At 41.7% G+C, this 19,647-nt stretch overlaps 1 protein-coding gene across 2 annotated transcripts in view; it reads right to left on the minus strand.

Moving 5' to 3' along the window:
- Positions 1–19,647, minus strand: part of LOC137645914 (large ribosomal subunit protein mL63) — a 186,262-nt gene that overhangs the window by 83,327 nt on the left and 83,288 nt on the right. The window contains exon 1 of one of the 2 annotated variants that reach the window (XM_068378956.1): positions 13,044–13,223. The exons of the other annotated variant lie outside the window; for it this stretch is intronic. Coding sequence (XP_068235057.1) covers positions 13,044–13,108 — 65 coding nt within the window. The 5' untranslated portion in view covers positions 13,109–13,223. Of the gene's footprint in view, positions 1–13,043; positions 13,224–19,647 lie in introns of those variants that run through there. 2 annotated transcript variants of the gene reach the window in all.

Here is a 19,647-nt window from a genome sequence, read left to right on the forward strand (position 1 = left end):
GTGGGTTTTCCCTTTGTTCCTTATTTCTCGTTGGCAGACACTAATATAGACATGAATATGATATACACAGTATATTTGGGAGGGCAAACCCCCTCCTCCATCACTAATCACTGCAAATCTTACAGGCCGATGATGTCTCTCTTCGGTCAGCAAGGGCTACTCTTCGTCCGTGGGTGTCGGGCTTTGGCAGGAATGCCCCGTCTGGCGCACCCTATCTCCTCGATGGGGACATGGCCTCCAGTCTCTTCCCAGGCTCGACTACTGCTGCAGTCTCCCCTGACCTTGCTGCCCCTTTAATTGAAGTCAGGGCTACCATTTCCGTGGAGGACGAACCCCTCGTACCGATGGACATGGCGGGTCTGGATATAGACGTAGAACCCAGGGACGAGCAGGTAAGTGGTGCCGAGTTGGTGGAAACCCTTTTCTCTCCTATTCCCTCTCCTACCTCTTCCTTTCTAGGTTTTGATAACTCTAAGGCTTCTCCTCGGGATCCCTCTGCCTCCGTACGACCCAAGGTGAAGCCACTTCGAACTTATAAGACTTCAGCTTTGCCAGTATCAACGTCACCGGTCCCTGGACCCTCGACAGCTCCTGATATTCATATTGCTCCTCGTAAAACCACTACTCCTAAGAAGTCTAAGTCTACCAAATCCAAGAAAAAACCAACGGGTGACTTTCAGGTACCCTGGGCTGATCTCCTCCCCATCCAACTGATCAAAGGATTGGTCAGGGATCAAGTTCAACATCACTCTGGTGCAATAACAGAGATTAAGGATATGATGGCTACTCTGATCCGCGCCGGAACTCAGTTTCCTCCCCCTTCTGCCCCAGACGCATCGAAGCTGCCGCCCTTCGATAAAAACAATCCTTGGCGGTTTGCTTTGCATGCTCCATTCGTAGATGGTTCCCTAACTCTGGAGGGCATGGGCACCCGTCCTCTAGAGGACCTGGAGTTCTATCCCCCGGGCCTAGCATTCCCGTTCAATGGTTTTGTACGGTTAAAGGAACATGCATTGGTCCGTATGGACAAGGTACCGAAGGAAACGGTCATATTTCCAAAAGAGCAGGCCCAGGCTATCTGGGCCAGAACACTATCAGAGTGGGGGTGTATTAACTCCAAGCTCACCCCACACAAAGGTTCCTACACTATTTTTACGACAGCGGCCTCCATCTCTTTGCCGCTCATAGACAAAGTCACAGAGCTGACTATACAGGCCATCAAAGAAGGCTCTTCCATGCCGGCTCTCAAGGAGACGGACCCCACCTCTTTGCTTATTCCGGGTTCCTCGGCAGCCTGGGATGCTGCGGCCTCTACCTTCACGGTGGGGAAACTAGACCCGGACTGTGCCTCTACTCTTTTCTCTGAGAAGCTTCCCAGATTAATAGAGAGTCTTCCCAAAACTGAGTTCGAGACCCGTACTAGACTTGCTAGGTCCCTCCAATCCATCACCTCCATGGAGTCCCTAGCATCTCTTTACCCAGAGGAAACGCTGTTCAGAGTCGCCACAAAGAACCAGCTGCTATCCTACCAAATAGTTCTCCATGACTTCTGGTCAGCTCGGGTTAGTTGCAGGAAGTTCGTTCTGTCGGAGGCCACCATCAGGCATGAGCCGAACAGACTGATAGCGTCCTCCTGCTGGGGAAAGACCCACTTCCCTCAGACCGAGGTGGATAAGGTTCTTCAGGACGCAGCGAGGGCAAACCAGAATTTGCAGGTACAGTGAACCCTCGTTTATCGCGGTAGATAGGTTCCAGACGCGGGCGCGATAGGTGAAAATCCGCGAAGTAGTGACAGCATATTTACCTATTTATTTAACATGTATATTCGGACTTTTAAAACCTTCCCTTGTACGTAGTACTGTTAACAAACCACCCTTTAATGTACAGAACACTTACTTAATGCATGTACTACAGCACCCTAAACTAAAACAGGCACAAATATTAAAGGCGATTTTATATCATGTGTTTCCTAAACACCTAAAAAGCACGATAAAAAATGGCAACCAATGTTTTGTTTACGTTCATCTCTCATCATAATGAAGAAACAAACTCATTTAGTGTACAGTACACATATATGTATAGGTTAGTTTTTGCATCGATTATATTGATTATACAGTACTGTATGTTGATTTTTTTATTACCAATGTTTTAGTTTACATATTTTTCTTAGGACTTCCAAATGAAATCTTTTTCTTTATGACGCCGCCTGAAACGACGGCGTGTACGCTCAGTAAACAACCACGCTCAGAACAAACAAGGCATTTAACGCGCATGATGATAGTGATAAATAATGATACAGTACATACAGTATTTACAGTAAAAGCATTTACAAAATATGTTACCTTACAAATATAAATTATACAGTACTTGTACGTAGCAAAGCAGGAAAACAATGAGAGAGAGAGAGAGAGAGAGAGAGAGAGAGAGAGAGAGAGAGAGAGAGAGAGAGAGAGAGAGAGAGAGAGAGAGAGAGAAATTGTTTTACGTACGAATGTAAATTTTAAACAAAAAAAATATGATAGGTTACAACATGTAGACTTTTAAAACCTTCCCTTTAACTTAATGCATACAGTACGTACATTACTAAACTATAAAACAGGTTAAAGTAAAAAATAAAGATTGTTACTGTACTCACCACGAAAGAAGTTCAAGAAAAACTTGAATGACGATGGCGATGAATTTGCTGCACAGTAGAAATGATGATGATGAAGCTGATGATGTGTTCTACTGTGCAGTCAATGATAGTATTTTACGTCTCTTCAGACGGAGGTGCCTTTTCCTGGGATACCTCTTCAACTTCTTCAATTTCTTCCGAAGGCGTACTAGCAGGAGGAACTGGCTCTTTTTTGCGAGGCTGGAAGAACATTGTGATCGGAAGTTGTTGCCGCTGCTTCTTTTTTCGATCCAAGAGCATCCTGTAGGGAGTCATGATGTCATCGACCTTATTTGAGAATTGCATCGAGCGAACCATATCCTCGTCCCACTCTTGTAAAATTTCTTTCGCCTCCTTCATATGGTTGCAGAACTTGGCAAGCCGTTCTAATGTTAAGCCCGTTTCTTCGACATTTTCTTGGGTCTCTTCCTGGGCACCCTCACTCTCTTCCTCACTTGCCGATTTCGTCAGGTCTTCGAGGTCTGCGTCAGTTAGGGGCTGGGAATGGCAGTCCAACAACTCGTCGACGTCTTCAGTCGTCATGTCGCCAAACCCGTCACCTCCAATTATGGCAGCCAACTGCACAGATTTCCGTATTGCAGAGTGTTGGATTTCCGACGGAGTAAATCCCTTGTCGTCGTAAACAATCTCGGGCCAAAGCTTCTTCCAGCTCGCATTCACGGTTGCAGGTTTCATCTCTTGAAGTGCCTTTTGAATATTCTGCAGGCACGTGGCTATGGTGTACTGCCGCCAGTACGCCTTCAAGTTGAAATCTTCCTCCTCGTCATCTTGGGCAGCATCCACACACGCAACGAGGTCCGCCAAGGTATTCTTCGTGTAGAGGGCCTTGAACGCCCTGATAACCCCCTGGTCCATCGGTTGAATTAATGACGTGGTGTTAGGTGGCAGGAACTCAACCTGAACGCCCTCACGCGACAGGTCAGTTGCGTGTCCACCAGCGTTATCCATAAGGAGAAGGATCTTGAATGGCAAGCCCTTCTCTAAGAGATATTCATGGACTTGCGGGATGAAACACTGGTGGAACCAGTTGGAGGTCAGCATCTTCGTAATCCATGCTTTTTGATTATGCATCCAGTACACGGGAAGGAGATTCTTATTTTTATTTTTCAAAGCACGAGGATTTTTCGACTTATAAATAAGCCCTGGCTTTAACAAAAATCCAGCAGCATTGCCACACATCACGAGGGTAACGCGATCCTTGAATGCCTTAAAGCCAGAGGCTTTGGCTTCCTCTTTGAACAGGAAAGTTCGCGACGGCATTCTCTTCCAAAACAAGCCGGTTTCATCCATATTAAACACTTGTTCCGGCTTGTATCCACCTTCGGCGATAATGTTCTTGAAAGTCTGGTTCACGTAAGTTTCAGCAGCGGCAGTGTCAGCGGAAGCAGACTCCCCATGCAGGGAAACGCTTTTCAGGGCGAAGCGTTTCTGAAACTTCGCGAACCATCCTTTGCTGGCGGAAAAACGTTGTTTCTGACGCTGGGAATCAGTGGAGGTCCCTGGTTGAGGATCATCTACATCATCATCTTCTTCAGCATGGTCGCCATCGTCGTCATGAGGTTCCTTTGCCGCAAAATTCTCATACAAGCTCAAAGCCTTTGTTCGGATGGTGTTCGTATCCAACGCTATGTTCTTCTTCCGACAGTCGGCAATCCACACAGCTAAAGCACCTTCCATGCGTACGATCGTTTTATTACGCGTTGTAACGACTCGCTTCGCTGATCTGCTAAAGGTGATTGCAGCAGTCTTTCTAATGTTCGCCTCGTCCTTCTTGATGTAGCGAACGGTGGATTCGTTGATGCCAAAATGGCGCCCGGCGGCCGCGTAACTTCTACCATCTTTTAACATGTCGAGAAGCGTAACCTTCTCAGCTATCGTCATCATCCTACGGTGGCGTTTAGGCTCACTACCAGCCTTACTAGAAGCAGAACGCTTGGGAGGCATTGTAACAGAAAGTTCAACAAAAAGTTCAACTTAAAACAGTCGCACACAGCACAGATTAAACTTCACAAACTTAAGAACGTCTACTCAGCAATACGCGGAAAGAGAAAGTGAACGATGCAGCCCCGCGAGAACTTTGATGCTGCGGGTAGAAGATGCGGGCAAAACACCAATCACAGGCTAGATAACAAAACTTGAGTTTTGATTCGTCATCTATCAGCGCTTGAACCAATCACAACCCGTCTTATACAGTACTATGGTGCGTTGGTTACTCATAGAAGATGTCCCGCGCACACTGAACGTACGTAGATTAAGTACAATACCGTAATAATAATAAATAATGATAATAATACTGTACAGTAATAATAATAATAATAATGATTAATAATAATAACAATAATAATTTTATTAACAACAACAACAATAATAATAATAATAACAATACAGTAATAATAAAAATTTACGTACGCTATTTTACGCCTCTCTCTCTCTCCTCTCTCTCTCTCTCTCTCTCTCCTCTCTCTCTCTCTCTCTCTCTCTCTCTCTCTCTCTCTCTCTCTCGTACGCTTACAGTATTCGAATTGTGATTTTTGCAACAAAGAATATTATTGGATGCAGTACTGTACTACGTACGTATACATACAAAAGATTCATGGAAAAGAAGCACATCCATTACAGTACACACCATTCTAATATGGTATGACTGCATCTGATTTGCGTTTCATGTTCGATTTAATTTTACTACGTACTGTACTGAATTATCGTATGAACACATTCTCTTTTCGTGTTTTATTTCTTTCTGTGCTGAATTATATATCATATGTAATGCAATGAACAATCAGTAAGAGCAGATATTACTAATTTAATGGAATTACAGGTAACAAAATATCGTATTTGGTTGTCTTCAGATTTCGCGGTATTTTCGAATTTTCCGGAAAATCCGCGATATGTATATATATATATGGGTTATGGGAAAACCCCGCGAAGTGGTGAATCCGCGATGGTCGAACCGCGAAGTAGCGAGGGTTCACTGTAAGGTGGGGTCTCTCAGCCAAAAAGAGGTTCGAACCCCAGAGACACTCGTTCTTCAAGAAGAAGCAGAGGTTTAGTCCTTACAAGGCGGCCCGGGGTACCTCGTCCCCACAGCCTTCCGCGGCCTCGACTTCTCGACAACAGGCGCCTCCTCAGCAGGTAGTCTACCTCGCTGCTCCCCCTGGTACACAGCCCAACCCCTCTTGGATGCCCTCACCTGCATACAACCCTGCCTACGAATCCTCCGGTTCCTTTCGTGGATACCAAAGAGGGAGTTCCAGAGGTAGAGGACAGTTCCGCCAACGCGGCGGGCCTAGAGCAAGGGGTTCCCGTGGAGGGAGGGGCCCTAAGTTCACTCCCTCCCAATGATGTGATGCCGGTAGGAGGGAGACTTTATCACTTCCGGGATCATTGGACCTTCAGTCCATGGGCTCACAGCATAATATCAAGGGGCTTGGGTTGGAAATGGTCACAGGGATCCCCTCCTCCACCGGTGACCTTCTTCCAGAGACCCACTCCCATCCTGGAAGAGTACACGGCGGAGTTACTCAAGAAGAGAGCAATCAAGCGGGTTCGATCCCTGAAATTCCAAGGCCGCCTGTTTACAGTCCCGAAGAAAGACTCGTCGGCGTTGAGGGTAGTTCTGGACTTGTCGAAGCTCAACTCTTACATCCTTTGCGACAAGTTCCGTATGCTGACTATCTCTCAGGTACGGACCTTACTTCCCCGTGGGGCCGTAACCACCTCTATCGATCTTACCGACGCCTATTATCATGTCCCAGTAGCTCGAAACTTCTCTCCTTACCTAGGCAAGAGAGCCTTCGCATTCAAAGTCATGCCCTTCGGTCTCAGCATTGCCCCCAGGGTATTCACGAAACTGGGGGAGACGGTGCTCGAGCAACTCAAACACCAAGGGATACAAATCGTCGCCTATCTGGACGATTGGCTCATTTGGGCCCAGTCGCACCAGGAATGCAACAGAGCTACGTCGAAGGTACTCCATTTTCTCGCCAAACTGGGCTTCCAAGTCAACCTCCGGAAGTCCCGCCTACAACCATCAAGCCTCTTCGAATGGTTAGGCATCCGTTGGGACCTCTCAAAGCACAAGCTCTCCCTTCCTCCCAAGAAGGTGAGGGAGATAGCTTCCAAGGTCAGGAACTTTCTCAAACACAAACAGGTGTCCAGAAGAGCTTTAGAACGAGTCCTCGGCCTACTCCAGTTTGCCTCACTGACCGATCTCCTATTAAAAGCCAAACTCAAAGACATCAATCGAGTTTGGAGAAAGAGGGCGACAATACCTCGAAGATCCCCTCTGTCTTGAAAATGAGACTACAACCATGGTCCGATCGGAGGAACCTCTCCAAGTCGGTTCCTCTACAGCTCCCCTCTCCACAAGTGACAATTCATACCGACGCGTCTCTGAGTGGTTGGGGGGGTTACTCCCAACATCAGATGTTTCAGGGCTCTTGGTCACCCGCCATGAGACAGTTCCATATCAATGTTCTCGAAGCCATGGCGGTGTTCTTGACCCTGAAGAGAATCTCCCCTCCTAGGTCGACCCACATCAGAGTAGTCTCAGACAACACGGCCGTAGTCCACTGCCTCAACAGGGGGGGTCCAAATCACCCAACCTGAATCAGATCCTGGTCACTATCTTCACCTTGGCAGCCGACAAAGACTGGTTCCTGTCAGCAACTCACCTAGCAGGAGTCCAGAATGTGATAGCAGACGCATTATCCAGGACGAGCCCACTGGAATCGGAGTGGTCCCTGGACATGCACTCCTTCCGGTGGATACTCAGGCTGGTTCCAGGTCTTCAGGTAGATCTATTCGCGACCCGACTCAATCACAAACTCCCATGTTATGTGACACCGAACCTGGACCCACAGGCTTATGCCATGGACGCATTAACCCTGGATTGGAACCATTGGCAGAAGATCTTCTTATTCCCTCCAGTGAATCTTCTACTGAAAGTCTTGCACAAACTCCGCTCCTTCAACGGGGCAGTAGCTTTAGTGGCACCTCACTGGCCAAAGAGCAGTTGGTTTCCTCTCCTCCTCGAGTTGAAACTCCGTCCCTTTCGGATCCCATTCCCCAAACTGACCCAGGTGGTCCAAACTTGGACTGTGTCAGATTCCTCAAGGATAGCCAAAACCCTAACTTTGTGGATTTCATGAAGTTTGCGGCACGTAGGGACGCAAACATCGACCCAGATAATGTCCTCTTTATAGAATCAGACAAAAGGGACTCAACGATTCGCCAATATGATTCGGCGGTTAAGAAACTAGCGGATTTCTTAAGGACTTCAGACCATTCGGTTATGACTCCTAATTTAGCCATCTCCTTCTTTAGGTCCATTTTTGACAAAGGCCTAGCAGCTAGCACTATAACCACCATTAAGTCAGCTCTGAGGAAAGCCTTCCTGGTTGGTTTTAACATTAACCTGGCGGAGTCTTATTTCTCATCTATTCCAAAAGCATGTGCTAGGCTTCGACCTTCGGTTCGTCCTCAAAAGGTCTCTTGGTCTCTAAATGATTTCCTCAAACTGGCCTCCGACACAGACAACGAATCCTGCTCTTATATCACTCTTCTTAAGAAGACTTTATTTCTAACAGCTTTGGCCTCGGGTTCCAGAATCTCAGAACTAGCAGCTCTCTCACGAAACTCAGAGAACATGGATTTCCTCCCTTCAGGTGAGGTACTTCTTTCACCAGACAGGGCGTTCATAGCTAAGAACGAGGACCCCCAAAATAGGTGGTCCCCTTGGAAGATTATTCCTCTTCTCCAAGATACTTCTCTATGTCCGGTCACCACTCTCAGGGCCTTTTTAGCCAGGACTGCTACCCGATCGTCTGGCCCCTTGTTTATCAAGAGAACAAGGAGGTACCATTTCCATACGTGGCATTAGGCAACAGATCCTATACTTCATTAAACAAGCCAATCCGGGATCATTTCCCCATGCTCATGATATCCGATCGATAGCTACCTCCATCAACTATTTCCAGAATATGGACTTTGATAACCTTAAGAAGTACACGGGTTGGAAATCTCCTATGGTCTTCAAACGCCACTATCTAAAGAACTTACAGGCTCTTAAATACCCAAGGGTTGCAGCTGGGAGCCTTATCTCTCCCCATTGATCTTTTGTTCTTCCTTTCATCCATCTCTTCTCTTCTCCCTCCTACCCGCCACTCGCACCACGACGCCGCTTCCTTGGTGGTTCGTTAGCCCTAAGTGTATTACATATTAGGTTATTACGATTGTAACTATTATTGTTTTCCGTTGTTATAAGGTTGGGATATTCTTAGCCATGTCAGTTTTGTTGCATGTTTTCCTCTGATACTCAGAGGTTTCCCTGTTATCATGTTTGTTTATCCTTACTCTCACTATGCCCTGTGGCTAGTTTATGTTTTATGCCTACTTACCTTAATTATATATGATTTTCTTTACATGGTGTTGTTTCTCTCCCCTTATTAAATTAGTAGTTATTGTTGGGCTTGGAAGGCATTCTCTGGTACATTTTCACCGGGCGCCACAGGTTCGACCCAGAAAAGGGATTTTGACGAAGGAAAAATCTATTTCTGGGGAGAGACCTGTGGCGCCCGGTGAAACCCTTCCCCTTATTTTACACGATCCCACCCTTTCCTTTCCAAGCCATCATGGCCAATACAGAAGGATGTTGTTCAGATGGCGCTCGCGTCGTGGCGTGGGGGGTGCGGCGATGGGGGTGTGTCTAGGGCCTCTGTATCGGCCCATCCCTTTGACGAAGGAATTAACTAAATGGAAGACAACCTGTGAATAGTGGATTTCACGCGCCTTTGCTTTATACACGACACCCAAAAGGTGCTCGCGCGAGGGTTGTAACCTCAGCATTCCATGCTTTTATCTTTCTCTGGTATAATTGGAAGGTTTTATCAGAAAAGATATACAAGAAGGACTTTTCACCGGGCGCCACAGGTCTCTCCCCAGAAATAGATTTTTCCTTCGTCAAAATCCCTTTAGAAGACACCTATTTATTCTCAATAATAACAGTATGCATGATCTGGACCGAAAACAGTTCTGTATTCGGTCCAGATCTGGAAACACAAATTTCAGAAGGAAAATAAACACAAGAGCACCATCTAACCTAACCTAGATACCATATTCTTACCTACTTACTAATGGGTAGAGCAACAGCTCCATAAAATCTCCCACTTAGATCACTGTATCCTTAGGTTGCCTTAAGACCTAGTCTCAATCCTTCGTTTGACCAGCTTTACACTTAAAACGGGTTTTTCAGGCATATCTCCTAGATTAATCCAACCATAAAACTTGGAAAAATACATATTTCTGGGGAAAATTTTGCTCACAGATCAATCCAGTGTTTGTAGCTGGTGTGGGCAGGTGTAATCTTTCTTATTACTTGTCAAATGTTTTATCATTATGAAGAAAATGTTGTATATCTTTCTATGAAATATATTATGAAGCTAGAATTACATATTCCGAAATATTATGATTTAGTATTACCTTACCAGGAGTGAAGCCAGTTGAGAAGCAAACAGGGTTGAGACTTGGTCTTAGGGTAAGCAACGGATGCAGCGTAGGCCCCCAATATATAAGTAAGGATATGACTTCTAAGTAAGGTTATTTTAGATAAAGAACCTTAGATTAGGTGGTGTTTCTGTTTGTTTCCTTTATAAAATGTGGTTTTTCAGTCATAACAAAACTTCTAAAATTTCAAAAATATGCGGTCAGTTCAAATGCTTACATACCAATTTGAAATTTCCTGCTCATATACTGAATGGCTCGTAATCAGCGTTACTCGTATTCCCAAGTATTGCTGTACACCAGAAACACATATTTTCTTCATCAGGAATCTTGTATAACAGGAAGTCTTTACCCTCATAGATCAAATAAGGTGGGGAACTGGCCTATATGTATGATGACTGCCTTGCTCCAAAACTCGCTTATTTTCAACCCTATTGCTATAAATACGAAAGTCTAAGGGGGGAGGGGTTGCAGGGGGGGTATTATAAAAATTGGTAAAGACAAAGCTTGTAGGTTAGGTTAGGTGGCGAAGTTTATGCTAAGTGGTATTCCATGCCAGTGTTCCTGTCCATCATTAAACAAAGGCCCCAGGGAACCTTAGGTTAGGTGGTGCCCTCATTTTTTTTGTTTCTTCTTCTTTTAAAATGTTTTTCAGTCATAGCTTCTAAAATTTTAAACCACTTTCAATTTGAAAAATTAAAGGTTACCCCAAAGGATTTTCATTGGAATTGTTCAAAGTACTTCTCCACAAGGAACACTTCATATTCTGGTATTATAGAGTCCTTTCAATACACGTCATCAAACTTCCGGTCCGCCATCTTGGAGGGCAAACAAAGACGCGTTCAGTGAGTAGCTATGGTTGAACTGTTGAATATTTAGCCATTTCATCACATTCACATTCACACAATGTCCAGTTTTTGCGCTATTGCTGGCTGTGGGAATCGAGGACGAAGAGATGACAAGTTTCTACCGCATACTGGCAGTTATTCAGAATCAGGACAAAGATACAGAGGAATTATCCAAGTGCAGACGTGACTTGTGGTTGACCAGAATATCACGGGCTGATCTACGTGAATCCTCACTACCCTACGCACGTATTTGTTCTGATCATTTCATATCAGGTCAGTCTAGGCTAGGTCCTAAAAGTATCATTATTCCTGTGTAAACATGCTATATCCGATCGCATAGGTGACTTGACAAGTATCATCGTCAGTTCAGTGTGTAGTGTGTGTGGGGGAGGGGGCATCTCAGATTTTCAAAACAAAAATTAAAAGCGCCCATATTGGCTATATTAACAAAGGCTACTTACCTAGGTCTCTATTTCGTCAAGGTGCTCATGCCTATATATAATTAAGTGTATATTTATATTTATTTTAATTTGTGTATTAAATTGTGCAGACATACAGGCCTATGTGATGAATAAACATCGATTATAAATAACAATAATATCTGAAAGCTGGTTTAACCCGAAGGGGTCTTCAGCTTATATATGAAATATTGAAAAAATAATTAAACTTGCGCATTTAATTGCAAGGAGGCAAAACGATCATCCAAGAGCATTACAATAGAGTTTGTCCATCATGTGTTTATATGTATATAAGAAATTATAGCATTTGTAACCAAACACAAACACAATGTTTAGGCATGAACTGATAAAGATTTGACATTATAATGCAAAACTTTTACATACATTTTGACAATCAAAAATTATAATACTCAAGGTTAGGCTAAATGATCAATATTAGCTTTATAATTATAAACACTCTTCATTGGCCCAGTGTTTATCTAATTTTGGACTTGAAAGCATTAAAGGGAAAAACAACGAATTCTGGAAGCAGATTATTCAATGGAAATGTATGCCCACTCATGTTCTGGGTTGGCCGACAGTACCAAGTAGTTCACCATATCAATGTATGAAATACTGGGAAAATCCTCAATATTTTGACTGAATGAATTCTGCATCTGGTATGGATCTAGGCCATCAATTAGATCGAGTTTCTGCTTGTAAAAACGTCTATCCTCACCCGACATTTGTTTGACAAAGTCGCTCTCATTGTCCATATTCGCTGTAGCAGCTGCCATGTTTTCGCTTTGTATGCCCTCCAGCATGGCCGCCGGCGATTCCCAGTGACGTCATTGAAAGGACTCTATAGAACACAGGAAAAGATTAACTAATAGAGAGATGCAGTTCCATGTAGAAACACTCCCACTTTCCTTGAAAATTACCTTTATTTTAGTTGCAAATAAACAGGTAACAAGATAAAACCTAATACTGTAACATATATCCTACAGTAATGGGGCCACCCAACGGTTTTGTGTGCGGAAAATTAACTGGGGAACCCTCATTATCGTAGGTATATATATATATATATATATATATATATATATATATATATATATATATATATATATATATATATATATATATATGTATATATTTCTGAAACTATTCATTTGCGACGGGAATGAGTGTCATTTTCGGAGAGGAATTTTTTCTTTAGTAAAAGTAACTTTTTTCCTAGGTTACATTGCCCCGTATTACAATAAAATAATACCCTGCCATTTTTCTGTAAAACCTATATACTAGAACACAACCAAACCTAAAAGCGGGTCTTTCAATACTTAACAGGGGGGGGGGGGGGTGTTAACGGCCCACTTATACTGCCGTATTCTTAACCTGCCGTCATCATACATACAGCAGGCCGCTATCATACATACACATCACATTTTCATTTGGAATATTTCACTACATTAACCCTACCAGAACATCTACAAGTTTTCTAGTACGGAATTAAACACATAGGCTAGCCAGGTAAGTTACCATTTCAAGAACATTTACGTCTTACGACTAACGAATAAATTAACTTACCCTCTATGAATGTGCCCGGGATAAGTTTTCCTAAAACTGGCCAATGCAATCAACGTTAATCTCATGGTAGCTGACTATGATTCAACGAATGCTACAACCTATGCTTGGTGCGGATTTAGTAGCCTCGTACGGTTGCTGCACCGTCGTCCGTCACACGAAGCCTTTTTGTAACCAAGATGTTGGTCGAAGTAACGAAGGAATTTGCCTTTTAAACGGCACCTCCTTAGTTTTCTTCCTTGTTCTATGTTTGATCTTTTGTCCCCTTTTTTACATTTGGTATATACGTCACAGGCATATACTGTACTGAAATCATGCTTTACACGTACTAACTAAACATAGGCATTACACCGTACATGAAATGACCAATTCACTTTGTCGTTCATGAAATGGCTAAAATATCTAAGCAGATCGTGTAGTGACAAATTTATTGTTGGGCATTTCACACGATGCCTAATTTCTATAAGTTTGCGAAATATTGATATGAGACAAATAATAAAAAGAAATACACACTAACATAAAATACTCAGTAGCTATTTACTTGTAGAACTTCATACATTCAAGGAAAATAACTAATGCACTAAATTTGCTATAATCAAATTCATCTAGTAATAACTAGAAAAGTACTCCTCAAATTCTCATCAAATTTAACCGAAATCCATTCATGGCGGAGGGCTGCGCTTAGCCTGTTCAGACCCAATAATAGGCTTGTTTGGAATTTAATGCACTTTTGTTTACATTAGTCGACGTCTGATTTAATCATTCTGATCTGTCGTATATATAATAGAACAAGTGCCTGGTTATACATACATACATATATATATATATATATATATATATATATATATATATATATATATATATATATATATATATATATATATATATATATATATATATATATATATATATATATATATATATATATATATATATATATATATATATATATATATATATATATATATATATATATATATATATATATATATATATATATATATATATATATATATATATAGTGTGTGTGTGGTGAAAAAAAATGATGGATAAAGTGGACTGTACACTTGATGTTGTTACTGACTAAAAAGCCGCTGCAAATGTCTTTTCGTATCAACTACCACTGCTCCCTTTACGGCTTCTAAGGAATAACGGGAGATATCTCTTCCCCAATAAACTATTAATTAGTATAACCGATATTCAATAGTACTACAGTCATATAACTCCCAACAATAGGACTACACTCTAAAGTCCTTTCATCTACTGAGCAGTCCCTACTGACATGAATTCAGTTCCAATAAGATACAACGAGAAAAGTCTCTCTCTCTCTCTCTCTCTCTCTCTCTCTCTCTCTCTCTCTCTCTCTCTCTCTGGAATTCTGAAAAGTAATTCCTTATTGCTGTCTATGGTTTGTCCACTTTTCATCATCACGCAGGCCAATGCGGATTGGTGATGGTGGAAGATTTTCATCAGATCACTCAGCAAACCAACCTATGGGTGGCCCTGCGGCCCCTGACTATTATTATTATTATTATTATTATTAGCCAAGCTACAACCCTAGTTGGAAAAGAAAGAGGCTATAAGCCCAAGGGCTCCAATAGGGAAAATAGCCAGGTGAGGAAAGGAAATGAGTTAATAAATAATTGATGAGAACAAATAAATAAATCATTCTAAAAACAGTAAGAACGTCAAAACAGATATGGCATATATAAACTATAAAAAAAAAATCATGTCAGCCTGGTCAACATAAAAATATTTGCTGCAACTTCGAACTTTTGAAGTTCTACTGATTCAACTATCCGATTAGGAAGATCATTCCACAACTTAGTCACAGCTGGAATAAAACTTCTAGAATACTGTGTAGTATTGAGCCTCATGATGAAGAAGGCCTGGCCATTAGAATTAGCTGGATGCCTATTACGAACAAGATAGAATTGTCCAGGGAGCTCTGAATCTAAAAGAATGATCAGAATTATGAAAAATCTTATGCAACATGCATAATGAACTAATTGAACGACGGTGCCAAAGATTATTATCTAGATCGGGAATATGAAATTTAATAGATCGTAAGTTTCTGTCCAACAATACTAAAAGCAAGGTAGAATGAAAGAATTGTACCACTTCTTTAAAATAGATTGTACAGCTTTGCTGGTCATGGAGATACGCAAACCCTTTCACCACGTTTAGTATGCCCACGCAATGCGCGTGTGCGTGTGTGCATGAGGATGTGCGTGTACAGCACGAACAACTCTGAACAAGAGGGAATAAGTTGGTTGACGTACAGGAGTTATGATAGGGTATTGGATAGGCATTACTCTCTCTCTCTCTCTCTCTCTCTCTCTCTCTCTCTCTCTCTCTCTCTCTCTCTCTCTCTCTCTCTCTCTCTCTCTCACACACACACACACACGTTGCAAAGATCTATTCTCTCGTTTTCGTTAGAACAAACACTACTTTAGAACAACCCAGGACCCATATATATATATATATATATATATATATATATATATATATATATATATATATATATATATATATATATATATATATATATATAGAGAGAGAGAGAGAGAGAGAGAGAGAGAGAGAGAGAGAGAGAGAGAGAGAGAGAGAGAGAGAGAGAGAGATAAGCAAACGATTACACTCATGTAATTCAAGTAAAAATTACATTACGAAATCAATTGGCTTGATATCTTTTAATATAAATAGAAATATGTATATATATATATATATATATATATATATATATATATATATATATATATATATATATATATATATATATATATATATTCTACGAGTCCTTGTTGATTGTAAAAGAAGCAGGGGAAGGAAGAGAAGACGATGGATGGACGAACTAAGAAAATTTGCGGATACAAAGACCATAATCTGAGTCGAATGGAAAAAAAACATGGCTGGGGCCTTTGTTCTGTCGTGGACTAGTAAGGCCTGATGATGATTATAATATATATATATATATATATATATATATATATATATATATATATATATATATATATATATATATATATATATATATGTGTGTGTGTGTGTGTGTGTGTGTATGTGTGTATGTGTGTGTGTGTGTGTGTGTGAGAAAATAACTTTACTCAATAATAATAATAATAATAATGATGAAATTCCATTGCGAAGTATGAACTAAGATTCACATGTACTGTTTCTTTGTCAGGTGATGAATACAGAAAAAACACGTTTGACTCTTTCTAGAATGCTGTTTCCCTTGGAGATATTCCTTTGCACTGGAATAGTGGAGTAGAAGTGCCTGGGTAGAGAATGACAGCCCTCTGGATTAAAAGCCATTGAAATACAGGCAGTTAGTGCCAAGTGGATTCTGGCTTTCCAGATTGAAAGACAATAGTCTACAAGATGGACTCAGCAGAGGGAAGAAGTCACAATTGTTCTTGTATGCATTTTTCCTTGACAAAGATTCACCTGCACTGTTTCTTTGTCTGGTGACGAATGCAGAAAAAACAAGTCTGACTTTTTCAAGAATGCTGTTTCCCTTGAAGAAGATTCCTTTGCACTGGACTAAGAGCCATTGAAATACAGGCAGTCAATGCAAAGTGGATTCTGACTTTCCAGATCTAAATGGAATAATTTACAAGATGGACTCAGCAGAATGAGGTCATTCTTGTTCTAGTATGCATTCTTCCTTGACAAAGATTCACTTGTACTGTTTCTTTGTCAGGCGATGAATACGAAAGAAACAAGTTTGAGTTTTTCTAGTATGCTGTGTCCCTTGCAGGAGATTCCTTTGCACTGGAATAGTGGAGCATAAGTGCCGTGTAGGTTATGGCAGCCATCTGGATTAAGAGCCATGGAAATACAGGCAGTTAATGCCCAGTGAATTCCAGCTTTCCAAATCTATTGGGAATAATCTACAAGATAGACTCGGCAGAGGGAAGAAGTCACAATTGTTCTTGGATGCATTCTTCCTTGACAAAGATTCACTTGTACTGTTTCTTTGTCAGGCGATGAATACGAAAGAAACAAGTTTGAGTTTTTCTAGTATGCTGTGTCCCTTGCAGGAGATTCCTTTGCACTGGAATAGTGGAGCATAAGTGCCGTGTAGGTTATGGCAGCCATCTGGATTAAGAGCCATGGAAATACAGGCAGTTAATGCCCAGTGAATTCCAGCTTTCCAAATCTATTGGGAATAATCTAAAAGATAGACTCGGCAGAGGGAAGAAGTCACAATTGTTCTTGGATGCATTCTTCCTTGACAAAGATTCACTTGTACTGTTCTTTGTCAGGTGACGAATGCAGAAGAAACAAGTTTGACTTGTAGTATGCTACGTCCATTCAAGAGTCACTTGCACTGGCATTGTAGAACTGAGGTTTTCGTTCAGCTTTGAGACGAAATAAAAAAACGGTGAGGAGGGTCGTGGGAACCAAGACTGCAACTATTTTCCTTGAAAGTAGACACAGGCAAAACCCACCTGATGAGCCCTTGGGTAAGGGAGAAACCCTTGTATAGTACTAATGACATTGGTAGACAAAGAAGAAGAGGTAGTACTAATGACATTAGTAATGGAAATGACAGATGCTAGATGGACATTTAGAATAACAGAATGAGTCCATTCAGATAGACAATGAAGCAGGCAAAAGAAAAGACGAAGGATTGACGAGATAAGAAAATTTGCTGGTATAGCCTGGCATGGAGACCATTAACATATGCTAGTGGAAGGATAGGTAGGAGGGCTTTGTCCTGCAGTGTACTAACTATGGCTGATTATGATGATGTATATCACCAGCTTCATCATCATCATTAGCCATTGGTAGTCCACAGCACGACAAAGGCCTCAGACATATCTTTCCACTCTTATCTGTTTATGGTCTTTCTATGCCGATTTACACAGGCAAAATTTCAGAGTTTGTCAATCCATCGTCTTCCCTTCCTTTTCCTGCTTCGTTTGTTAGATGGAGGGACCCACTTTGTTATAATACATGTTTATACATATGCATATAAATTTCGATATGGAGCCTCATCACATGAAAAACTAGGTCATCACCAATCATGTAATCAGAGGCTTTAAAAGAAGTTAGAACCTAAGTGCTAACTACATTTCAGGATTAACTGGTTAAGTCCACTATTTTTGTGGTGTCACCAGAAAAATCCTAGGTTTAAGTTAGTTAGCCCTTAGGTTCCGACTTCTTTTAGAGCCTCTGTTGACATCACCGATAGAGACCGTGTCTTTCATTTTACGAGACTAATGTTCAATCCCAGTATAAGGTAGAAATTTACTTGATTAAAGCATGATGTTGTGTTATTTTTCAGAGATGAGATCAGGATAAGGAGATGAATTGGCCATGCTCTTTGCACTCCCCAAAAGTGATTAGTTCACCAAAATTTTAACAGGGATCAACAAGGCACTAGAAGAGTTGGGAGACCCAAGCCTATATGGCTAGGGACTATGAAGTGTGAAGTGGGAGATGAAGAGTGGATAAGTAAGGAATTAAAAGCTCAAGATAGAGATGACGGGTGAAATCTAACCGAGGTCCTTTGCGTCAATGGACCGAGGAGATGATGATGATGATGATGATGATATATATATATATATATATATATATATATACAGCTAGCGCAGGTTGTGATGTCCAGTTGAGCAAAAAATGAGATAAAAAATGAAAGGCAGATAGAAAAATTCAAGAAAAATAAAAAACTACAACTTGGGTTTATGAATTTATTTGTAATTACTCATCATTCATTCAATTAATATTTGCAATGGCCACCCTTCCTTTGGATGACGTCTGCAAGGCTTTTGGGGAAGGAGTTGATGAGGTTCTCGCACAGCTCCTTCGAGATTTTATCCCAAGCGGCCCGTAGCGCTGCCTCTAGCTTAGCAAGAGTGGAAGTGTCTTCATTCCGGATACGAGCCTTGAGAATTGCCCACAAGTTCTCGATTGGAGACATATCAGGGGAGTTACCAGGCCATTTTTCAACAAAACTAACGTTATTTTCCCTGAAATAACGGGTAACAACCTTAGCTGTATGAGCAGGGGCCCCATCCTGCTGAAAGATTGATGTATCAGTGCGGTGAAACGAATCCTCAAGATGCAAACGAAGCAGTTCGAGATACCTCTCCTTGTTCACAGTCTGCTTGGGGGGTAGAAACACAAGCTCAGTAACCCCACCATATCCCACACCCCCCAAAACCATCAAATAGGAGGGAAATTTGGTGGTAGGAGTGAGGAATTTGGGGTCCAAGGGATCAGATCCCGGTCGACGCCAAACGTTTTTGCCAGTCGCATTAGAAACGTAAAAGGTTGATTCATCTGTGAAGAGGATTTTTCTGAGTTCCTCCTCAGGCCATTGGCTAAGCTGCTTACAAAATCTTAGTCTATTTTCTCTGTGGCGTTTAGTAAGGAAAGGTTTCTTACGAGCAGGGCCCTTCTTGTATTTCAATTCCCCCGACAAACAATTTTGTATCGTTCGCACTGATATGTCAGCAAGAACTTTACAATTTTGTTCCTTCAATTGTTTGGCAGTAACACGGGGGTTCATTTCAACATTTCTCTTCAGAAGCCAAATGATACGAGGCGAAGTCTTCTTCCTTGCCCCCCCCCCTCCATGTCGGGGAAACGGGAG

This window comes from Palaemon carinicauda, chromosome 8, assembly GCF_036898095.1.
Source record: "Palaemon carinicauda isolate YSFRI2023 chromosome 8, ASM3689809v2, whole genome shotgun sequence".
NCBI lineage: Eukaryota > Metazoa > Arthropoda > Malacostraca > Decapoda > Palaemonidae > Palaemon > Palaemon carinicauda.